The sequence below is a fragment of the Tasmannia lanceolata genome, unplaced genomic scaffold, assembly GCF_043159265.1.
Source record: "Tasmannia lanceolata isolate RefF3 unplaced genomic scaffold, GAP_Taslan_0.1 ptg000013l, whole genome shotgun sequence".
Classification (NCBI taxonomy): Eukaryota; Viridiplantae; Streptophyta; class Magnoliopsida; order Canellales; family Winteraceae; genus Tasmannia; species Tasmannia lanceolata.
In genome coordinates this window covers 16,556,489-16,567,837 of record NW_027518690.1, presented here as the reverse complement: position 1 = coordinate 16,567,837, position 11,349 = coordinate 16,556,489, and the positions used below count along the sequence as shown (strand labels likewise).

The 11,349-nt window shown below is 39.0% G+C and overlaps 1 protein-coding gene across 1 annotated transcript; it reads right to left on the bottom strand.

The window, feature by feature from the left end:
* Positions 1-7,234: 7,234 nt before the first annotated feature.
* LOC143889890 (ACT domain-containing protein ACR4-like) lies at positions 7,235-10,706 on the bottom strand. The gene is made up of 7 exons (XM_077394281.1): positions 10,602-10,706; positions 10,373-10,418; positions 10,125-10,239; positions 9,973-10,040; positions 8,504-9,106; positions 8,104-8,208; positions 7,235-7,825 (listed from the first exon to the last, which is right to left on the bottom strand). The coding sequence occupies exons 1-7, from the start codon at positions 10,619-10,621 to the stop codon at positions 7,481-7,483; spliced, it is 1,302 nt and encodes a 433-aa protein (XP_077250396.1). The 5' UTR covers positions 10,622-10,706; the 3' UTR covers positions 7,235-7,480.
* Between the last annotated feature and the right edge of the window lie 643 nt (positions 10,707-11,349).

The window sequence follows — 11,349 nt, the reverse complement described above, 5'->3', positions numbered from 1 at the left end:
GCAGGGTTTCACCCAACCAGTACGGGTCCGGGTGGTATGGGCCGGCTCACAAATGACCCGAAATCTTACGGGTCATTATTTTGTGAACCCAGACCCCACCCATATGGGTCGGCTGGACCCGCTGGTCACCCAATTTTTTTTTTTTGCTGTTTTTATTCCCACACTATAGTATGATCCAAACCATCAATGTGATGGGCCGCAAGGTAAATAGGTTGTGCACAAAAAATCATTTCCATAGGATGGTCCTAGCCCTCTAATCTATGGAGGAATTGCCCTCTAATCTATGGAGGAATTGCATATTATTATTTATGGAAACCTCTATAAATCGGAGGGCTAGGATCATTCTATGGAACTGATTTTTCGGGCACAGCCTATTTACGTTGTGTTCCATCACATGGACCGTTTAGATCATCCTATGATGTGGTCCGTACAGTACTTTCTGAAAAATATGGGACTGTAAGGGCTTACACAATATAAAATATCATTCATTTGGGTTTTTGCGGGCGCCCGTGGGTTTACACAGCCCAACCCAGATTTGACGGGTTGGGCTGAGCCTGGTCAAATTTCACCGGGTCTAGTGACCCAGACATGTAAATTAAGGGCGGGCTGGGTTGACCTGCGGGTCCAGGGCACTTTTTGCCAGGTCTACGTCTTTTACAGCTGCCCCCCCATAAATATTCCATGGAATACTTTTGTAAGATTGCCAATAAAGTCTCAAAGTGAAAACACCAAAAGGGTGGATGAGAAAAAACATAGATATTCTATGGAATATTTTTTCAAGGCTGCCAAAAAAGCCCCAAAAGGGTGGATGAATTTAACAGGTCTTCAATGACAAATGATGCCGTGTTAATAAGATGAATTAGGTGATTATAAGCAAACACTAATTTACATAATCTATCAATGCTTATTTAGTACATCTAACAGTAGATCTGATATTAATAAATTTCATCAACCATAAGAACCCATTTGAAAAGAAAATAATCGCAATTGAAAGGAGATTAAGAAGCATAAAAGAAAAAGATGACAAATAAAAATGAATAAAACACAGGTTTTTTTTTGGAAAATTTTCAAAGTTCAGGGATTTTTGGAATAAAACAAAGAGGAAGATAGAAACGAAGAGATGCCATGATATAGGCAAGGAGAAAAATTTAAGGAATTTAACCGGGTAGAACTGACCCCTAAAAGCTACCCGTTAGAGAGAGGGTGCCCATTCCCTTATAACCCATCCCCATCTATTTTCACTTATCTGATGTGGGACTATTTGCTTTTGCGTGATACCCCAACAATCTTCACTTATCTGATGTGGGACTATTTGCTTTTGCGTGATACCTCAACAATCTCCCCCTCCACACGGAAGCAATGTGGATAATCTTGCCCCTCCATGCGGGGTTACCACGCCCTGAGCTCTGATACCATTTATAAGGAACTTAACCAGGTAGAACTCACCTCTAAAAGCTAGCCATTAGAGGGAGGGTGCCCATTCCCTTATAATCCCTCCTCATCCATTTCACTTATCCGATGTGGGGCTATTTACTTTTGTGTGGAACCCCAACCAAAAAGAACTCGAAGTGTGTTGGATAAAATGATGGTTCGAAAGAACATAAGAGAGTCTTGAAGTGTAATTATTCTAGTAACACTTGTTGAAGTCAGGCTTTATGCGGCCTATCACGATATCGATTATAATATAGCAATAAGCGAGTTGGGTGACATGAACAAGGCCATTCAAAAAAAAAGTTAAAAGGGTGACATGAATAAGCCACTAGATGTGGACAACAAGAGTTAAATGCACAAGTTGTGGGGATTTAAAAGAGATAATTGGCAATCCGTTAATCTAATCCTCACACACTCAATGCACTCAACCTCAAAAGATGAAACCCGAGAGCAGCCTAACGTAGGTGCGAACCCCTACCTATGTGTCCATTCCCTATGCTTCTCCTCTATCTTTGCACAAGGTATGTAATACCTTTTATAACTTAAGCTTCCTAACTTTCTCTCTCTCAAAATCATCCTAAGTTCTCTCTCCGTACTGCAAGAAGAGTCTTACTCGAATTTCGTGGGAAAAAGACTCCAATTGTAATAATCTCTATCTTGTCTTGTTTTTCTGTCACCCTAAAGATTTTTCATTGGCAGCTACAATTTTTGCCGCCACTTCAAACATCCATTGGCATTTTGAAACCACCAACAACACACATCATCGAATTATCCTGGTCTTGACTCCACCTGAATCGATCAAGATGGCAAATGCACATGTGTAGCTTGCCTTAAGTCAATTCTCAACTAGTTAACTTTGGATACACCTGCATAGTTTGGAAATCCGTCTGAACCAATTGTGAAAGAGACTATGTGTGCACTGTTAGGCTTAGGATCATAGTGTTCAATCTATATATTCCCTGATTATAACAAATTAATAAAAGGATCTACCATGCAAAGTATTAGGATACAAAAGAAAGATTGTGAAACTTACCTCGATCTCTCATGGTGGTGGACCGAACGGGATGATCTTCTACTGCCTTTCTAGTTTGCCTGACCTCTCGTGGGGGAGATCGCCTTATGACAGGTTAGACGACAGCAGAGACCAACCCCTTTACTTATAGATAAAGATCTCCTAGAGTCACACCCACAACAGAACTGTAGTTGACTTAATCTATTTAATCAACGGATACAATTGAATCTAGGGTTACACTAATCATCAATATCTCGTTAGGGATGAGATGCACTGATTACCCTTATACCCTTAACTGATCACTTTGGAAACGGGTAACTCCAGTAATTTCACACTTAATCTCATTCTTCAATCTAGACCGTCGATCTTAGATCAATGATTGCCCACATAAGATCTTAAACGCACATGTCACTCCATTTCGAATCATCCTTCGAGTTATTTGATTATTAACTTTTATTGTGTTCTCCACTAGACGATGCAAACTGTCACACACTTCTGTCCTTTCATTAGAATTATATAGTCACATGTGATTTTTAGGGCTTTACACTCCCTTTTTCTTGCTCCACCGCCAACATATGTGCTAGAGTATTTTCAAAATAAAATATTTAGAAAAGGTTTTACAAAAGAAAAGTACATTTTGTTTGTAAAGTTGGGTGCTTTTGGAAAGAGGTGTAAAAGTGCTTTGGGAAAATAGCCAACGGCTGGTGCTTGGGCGGGTGCAACCTGGTTCATCGGATCGTGGGTAACGACTAGTGGATGATCGGGTGCGATATGGATCGTTGAATTGTATCGCATTGTGTCCCAAAGATCAAGACCCGATTGGGTGAAATCTGCACTATATATCGATGATCTAGTGGTTACGGGGGAGGACGGAGGTTTTACACATACCAACAGTCACTTTAGAATCGATCTGGACTGTAGAAATGCGATTTGGCACGATCTAACTGTTAAATAAGTAGACCTTCATGATCGGATGACACCAAAGGGTGCATTTCAATGTGAAAAGGCACAAATGTATATAAAAAGATAAAAAAAACTTCCCATTTTATGTGGAATCCGAAACTCCAGATTGAGAGAGTGGATTTGAGAAATTCCAAAGCATTTTTTTTACTCTTTAAAAGCCTTTCTAAATTCATTTTTACCCATTTTAAATTTTCTCTCTAGTGTTCTGTCATACTAGAAACACAGACAGTAGTATCTTGCATACTTGTCAAATTCAAAGGGCGATTTGGGGTTTGTTTCCGCTTAGTACAAAGCGTCAATAAACAATTGGCGTAAAAAATACTAGGCTCCATTATATCTTGGAAGCGAATTAGTGGTTCCCTTTCACACTACTAGTGAGGGTGAATATCGTCTCAAGGAAAGTGATTACGCGCCTTGAAGCATCTCATTTTCTTATACATCTCACCAAGATTCATCCCCGACAAATTTTCTCCAACAACATATTCAACACCATTGAATAACTTTCTAGTTGATCCGAGATCTGGGCTAAAATTGAGAACCGATTCTCTATAAAACTAATTATTGGACTCAAATTTCTATTTAGACATTGTTTGTTTTGGATTTTGAGAACCGATTGTTCTCAAAATCTAAAACAGTCATTGAGGAGGGTTTGAAAATTGATGTGAAAGACACGTGGCATACGTGGTTGGTGCTTGGTGATCGAAACCGTTGATCTGGTAGGCCATGACAAGATCACACATACATGTTGATCCAAACCATTCAGCTGTTGAGTCTACTATGGATTAATTGTTATTTTATTTTCTTTACCTTTCAGTTAAAAACGGTCAAGATTGCCCCGGTGGAGATTTTCTAGGTAAAAGTGCCCCAACAAAGGATCATCAAACAAGTGGGTCCCACATGTACTTTCAATCGGCATCGTTTATAATGAGCAATGATTAGTAGTGTGATTCAGACCATTTACTTGTTTGACTAAAAATAGCAAATCGAATCATAAAAAAATAATTACTATTAATGGGACTGGAACGATGATAAATTCGCACCCACTGCAGGATAATTCGCACCGCTTGAAACGTTAACTGTAGCAGACTTTTAACGCTTTTAAGGAGGGCGAAGTATCTTACAGGGGGTGTGAATTTATCATCACCCATGGCACGGACATCAAAGTGAATAAGTGGGTACTGGTATTATCAAAATAAGGGGATGCGGATATCAGTCCCTACTTTTTTGGCGACTTTTTGGAGTCCCAAAAAGTCCACCGACAGAATCTCACGCGACACCGGAGAGGCGGAAAGAGAGTCTCTTCACGCCGTTTCACAAATACACATGATCAGTCGCTTTCCATCAGAGCTGTTCCTAGCCGTACATCTATGTCCACGTGGCATGATCTGTACCGTAGCAAACGCCGCCAATAAACAAGTGGATCGTGTCGCTTTTGATCTTTTTGCCCTTTTCTTCTGTCAAAAATTAAAAAGAGGCAGAGCCAAGTTGGCCACAGAATCACGTGCCACCGATACTCCAAAATCCAAATCCTCCTCGTAGCACGTGCTGATTCTCTATAACTCTAATCTTGACCCTTCATTTGGTGGGCCCTATCACGTGGATTGATCACAACTGTCTAATCAATGGCTTTCAATTTGACTGGTAAGCCAAAAAAAAAAACAAAGACTGGGTAGAGACTAGAGAATGCCAAGGATCAATGTTGACAAGTGGGTCCCACATGGTACCATTGATCTTGTGGAACATCCATGGTTTTAAATTTCGGACTTATCCGAAACTGAAATTTCAGCCGAAATCCCAAAAGTTTGGTCGAAATTTGGTACACGCGCTCGAAATACCGTTGTTTTGGGACGAAATTTCGACCGAACAAAATTTCAGTGACTTTGATCAAAACTTTCACAGAAATTACTGAAATTTCGGAAATTTTGACAGAAATTTTATACGTTTCGGCAATTTGGAGTTTCGGTCATTTCGGTTTCAGTCTTGACCGAAATCGGACCGAAATTTCGGATTTCGGTCAAGACCGAGACCATGAGAACATCCTGAAGCAACCCATGTGGTCTTGATCCCATGCGGAATGAAGGGTTCAGATCATGCTTACGCACATTTTCATTTCCAATTAAAATGACGAAAATGACCTTCTGTGTTTTGTAAGAATGGCTGGCTTGTAAAGGACAAGAATGTCATTTTCCAGGTCAGGATATTTATGTTCACCATGTTCTGACACAGGGCGTTATCTCGTAACCCATCCACTTGGGAGTACAAGTTGGGAAGAGAATCTCTGAGACAGTATATTTTTTCAAATTTACACTGAAACTCAGTGTATACACAATCTCTACCGTCCGTTTATAATGGGTGCACATGTCCACGGAATCAATGGGACAAAAGTTATGGGTAAAAGTGAACAAAAAGAGTTCTTTTAACTGATTGGCACGTGCACCCATTGTGGGTTGAGAGGGGTTATACACTAAGCTTTGGTGTATAGTAATTATGAGGGGTGTGACTATCAAAACAAGGGTGGTGCTTCAATACCATTCATTCAAACAGATTCAAATTATATGATTGTGTTGCAGAAAATTAGGAGAGTAAATTAGGTGAGTTGACCCATCAAAACTCGGTCTCAACTCAACAATTGGTCCAAGTAAAACCTAATTTCTGGGCCCCAGTCATGACTTTTGGGTGCAACTGTCATATCAAGCTGACTCAGAAGGGTTCTTACACCACGTGAATCCAACAACTGATAAAAAGAACATTCCGTTCATGAGGGCCCATGTGAGACCCACCATGAAAGGACTAGAATTTTTTCTTGAAAGCGAAACGAAGATCATCAAAATTCAAACATATTTTTCAAATTAATGAGTTTTTGTCTCAGGAGTAATCCAATTGACCACAAGTAGTCCTCTTTGCGAGAAATTAATTATATGATGTGTGCGGCGGTGTAATCCCGTATTTTTCAGAAAGTACTCGGAGGGTTAGGATCATCCTATGGAAATGATTTTAAGGGCGCAACCTATTTACAATGTGACCCAACAACTGGACGGTTTGCATCATCATATGGAGTGGCCGTACTATATACTTTTTGAAAAAAATACAAGTTTATACGGCCACACATCATATAATTTCTCCGAAGTCAATTCGCTTAATGTCATTAGATGGTGTTCTTGTAAGGTATAGGGTGTTGTTATAAACATGCATATGTTACACCTAACATATGCATGTTTCAAACTTTAATACTATTCTTCAATCAAGTCAGGACCATATGACACAGATTCTTTTGAACGGGCTTAGTACCCGTGTCGGAGAGATGTCGGATTCCAATACTATAGGATTCTCCTTTGACCCTATGTCTTTTATCTTCTTTTTTTCTTAATATTACTTTCCACAACTTTATAATTACGGCATGTTTTTGAGTTTTATACATCAAAATAGTAAGTTCTTATTCGTAAATAGAACGCTATAACCTTGTTTTTCTTATAACCTTACTATTAAAAGGGTGGCCCAATGCACGAGGCTCTCGCCATCGCGGGTCTGGGGGCTAGATGTACAGCCTTACACCCCTGCTTTGCAGAGAGGATGTCTCCATGACTTGAATCCGTGACCACCGGGTCACAATGGAGCAACCTTACCGTTGCGCCAAGGCTCGCCCTCTATAACCTTTTTATTATCCAAAAAAAATTAAACTTTGAGAATTGATTAAAATATCTCGACGAATCCAAGAATCTTTACTTTTGGATTCAGACACTCGTACCAGATAAATTAAAAAAGGTGAAAAACTCCATGGTAGACCATTTCCATGGAAGATAAGATATATAAGCAAACGAGTGACGCAAATTGTAATCACAGCAACCATTAGGTTCTCAGACAATATAAGTCAATTGAATGGTTACTTACATATGGGATTACAGGGCGATTACAGTACATTTAAGGCCTATTGATCCAAGATCGAGGTGAGGTTGAACGGACGATTCAGATATGATCTTACATTGCCATATCTATAACTAAAAGGCCTGCTTGAGCAAGCCTGGTTACAGTAATATTTACAGAAATTAGAAGCATCCATGAAATGTAATGCTGGCCTCAAGAGTAGGATCTTATCAAACCCAAGTTGTAGAGGAACTTCTCTGATCTAGACCTGAAAAGATTACCAAGAGAGAACTTGCCACTTTCTTGTGAGGGGGACTTTGAATATGCATCATCTTTCACATGGAGTATAGTCTCGCCAATTTCATTCCGAACCGCCTCGATTGTTTGGCTGCTGACTGGATTTCCTGCTGCATCTGTGACATAGAACACATTTACCGCTTGTGATCCCCTTGTAGTGACTTCGGCCCGAGTGACTGAGAGCCCGTTTTCTCTAAATATTCGGGTTACATCAGACAGAAGCCCAACTCGATCTTCGCTACAGAGTTCGAGTCTTAATCCCTGAATTATGCACCACACAAAAGTTAGCACCAGCCAATACTGATAAGAAAAGCCAGCGCAAACTACAGCTACTGATGTTGGCACCAATAGCATATTTTAATAATTGCACAAACTCGGCTTGTCATTTCTTGTTTACACAGCTGTCAAAGGATATTACAGTTCCCAAAAAGCTCTAAGAAGCCATTTTAACAAAGAAAAGACAAGCTGAGTTTGTGCAATTATTAGAACATGGTAGTGCCAATATCAGTAGCCTAAACTAATCAGCTAACTGTTTATACCTCTGAAGTTCGCCTTTCGATAGCAGCTTCCAAACAATGAATTAATCGCTCCATCTCTGCTTCGGAATTAACAGGGCAACCGTCTATATGTCTAATGAAGTATTCCTACATTGCATAAATAGAGCAAAAATCACCAAAGACAACATATTAATTCACAGTCATGAATGAGATTAGCATCTGAATTGTAAAAGTTATAACAGATTTTGTCTTGTTCATGATGTTTGCATATGGGAATAACTGAGATAAAAGAATATGTTGGTTATTTGAGATTGAATTCTAAATTCAGTACTTAGGAATTCTGCATTAGCATTTATATTTTAGCTTTAAAATTCCACAATTTTGCTCAAAGTCAGCAACAATAATAAAAATGTAAGCTTATTTATAAGGTAACAAAAGAAACCTGATAAGCTTCTGGTCCTTCAGCGATGACAGTCGCATGGAAGACAACATACTGCATATCTGTTAAAGTGCAGACAGTATCAAAGAGCAGTTTAGGTCTGTCCTTACACCGGACATTCACAACAGAGTACCCTTTGTCGATGCAATTCTCAACCGTCACAAAAGGTTTACTCCGCTCACTTGTAGTCTCTTGCCCATTCAAATTGTTCCTATCATAGTCACGGTCAGCATACATCATTTGATGAAGTCTCCTTTCCGTATGAGTCATACCCATAGAAACAGCTGTCTTAGCACCAAGTTTATCTCTATCCCCTTTCAGTACATAGCGGAGGAGTTGTTTGATCTTAGAAAGACGGTCAGGATCATCAATTGGTGACCCGGTGGTCTCATCGGTAACATAAACTACCGATGCCATTCTTGAATTATGGGTCCAAACCTCTGACGCTACGACATTGCATTTGAGGTCTGCAAGAACAGCGAAAACCTCAGAAAGCAATCCGGGTCGGTCCCTTCCGATCAATTCAATTGTTGTATGTTCAATAGCGGCCTGGACACCCACGGACCTTCTCAAAGATCGGACACCGAATGCTCTTGTAGACAATGACTGCAATAAGGTGTAAAATTAAATTACCTTAGCATAGAGTCGTTTGGTGGGTATTCAAACAAGAAGTAACACACATTCACACAACAACCAAATCTTACACTGCTTCGAGCTCAAGGACAGCCATATTTTTTAATATAGAAACTTCAACATGGCCATTTAAAAAAAGAGAGAAACTTCAACACAAAAAAACAACTACAAATTAAATGGAATCACACTTGGTATTGAATCTCATAAATAAGAAAATGATTATAAGATATTAAATTAGCAACATAAGGCCTCAACCAAATGGTGCTCAAAGATTCGTCATGGATGTTTACATAGCTAAGAAGATTTCATTGCAAGGTGAAAGAACACAAAATCAGCCCAGTCCCAACAACAGAATGCTAAATAAAATTTTAAAAAAGAACAGAGAAAAAAACACAATAGTTAACCCCAAAATCAGCAAAAGAAATTCATAATTCATCTAACTCATTACTTCTATGGGGCTATATACCTCAATGAGAGACACCGTATAGTAAATTAAATTTCTAAGGGCTGGGTTAGCTACTTTGGAAAACCAAATCATAGATTTCATCACTTTGAGAAGACTCGACCCCAACATTTATTAAAGGTCCTCAGCTACCAGAAACAGGGAGCAGTGGTATAATATAAGCCATCTCTGATTGAGGACTAACATCCTCAAGTACTATTACATTAGAATTTCTTATTTTTTCTTTGGTGGTATCTCTCATAAGAACCTTCTAATTTCTGATTATTCTCAGATGGACTGACATCCTTATTTTTTCTTTGGTGGTATCTCTCATAAGAACTTCTTAATTTCTGATGATTCTCAGCAAGTAAAACAAGGGATTAGTACACAGTTTTACCTGTTGAATGCGGTCGATAACTTCGCCATCTGTTACCTTATTGCCATCTTGGTCTATAACATGAAACACTGCAAGAGAGAGAAAATAAAGAATCAACAGAGAGTGAGAGAGAGCACCAATAAAATAAGAACTATGAGAAATCAGAAACCTACCATCCATAAACCATTCTCCATCTGAAGAAATGTAAGCCCTGCTAATGGTAAGGTTCAAATCAGTCAAAACCTGCACAACCTCTAATAAGCTCCCATGCTTATTAGCACTATCAACCTGTAAAATTCAAAAAAAAAAAAAAAAAAAAAGGATTCTTCAGTTACAATATCATAAGAAATGTCCCATAACACAGAACCCAAAAAACCCATAAATTCAAACACCAGAACACACACAATGAATCATAAACTACCTTAACCAGAGTTGCTTTCCTGCTTGAACTATTATCTACAGTAACCCTGCAAAGCCCATCAAACCAAAAAGAAAAACACAAAAAATAAGACCCATGTCACAAAACACTTCAATTTTGAGAATTACAAACAAACAGCCCCAACCCATTTCAAATCAACAAGAACCCAGAAAACCCAGACCATAAAAACAAAACCCAATTCAAGAAAATGAAGGAACAAACAAATAACTACCTTGGTGGGTTCATTCGCATAACAAGCTTTTCATATTCATCATAGACATCTGGAGAACTAGACCAGCAATCGATAGAAAACACACACTTTCTCTCTGTTCTTTTTTCTTTTGTTCTATTTTTTTCTACTGATCTCTCTCTGACTATGTAGAGATATTGGTACCTGTATTGGTATATATGCGCGTGTGTGATGGTGGGGCTGTTTGGCTCTTGAGTTGGTCGAAAGGGGAGGTGGGTTTTGGAGGGACATGGAAAGGAGGACGGGGTGGTCCCCATTCTTGGATTCTAGGGTTAAGGTTTTGTGCCTATTTGTGGGCCATGCTATGATGTGGAATTGGTGTTTGTTGAGATGGTGTTTAGTCCTTTGGTCTCATTGTAGTTTTAGGTGTGTTTAGGCTTTTGGAAGCTCCTTAATCAAATTTAAAATGTGCCCTAATCTAGTATGACTGGTCTTACTGATGGGATCTTTGGCATTTGGAACCTCCATTCTCTGATTTAATATATGCCCAAATCAAGTATGATTAGTCTTAGTGATGGGGTCTTTGGCTTTTGGAAGCTACTTTTGTGATTTAATATATGCCCAAATCTAGTTTGATTAGTCTTAGTGATGGGAACTTTGGGTTTTGGAAGCTACTTTTTGTGATTTAATATGTGCGCTAATCTAGTATGATTAGTCTTAGTGATGGGATCTCTGTTTGTTTCAATCTCTTGTTAGTATGAGTGGAATCTCCATCTAGGCTATATATGGG

Excerpts from the sequence above, each read along its gene's own strand:
- LOC143889890 (XM_077394281.1), bottom strand. The coding sequence starts at position 10,621 with ATGCGAATGAACCCACCAAG. Across the intron at positions 10,419-10,601 it reads ATGCGAATGAACCCACCAAG|GGTTACTGTAGATAATAGTT; the intron begins GTAGTTATTTGT and ends TGGGCTTTGCAG. Across the intron at positions 9,107-9,972 it reads TTATCGACCGCATTCAACAG|TCATTGTCTACAAGAGCATT; the intron begins GTAAAACTGTGT and ends ACCTTATTGCAG.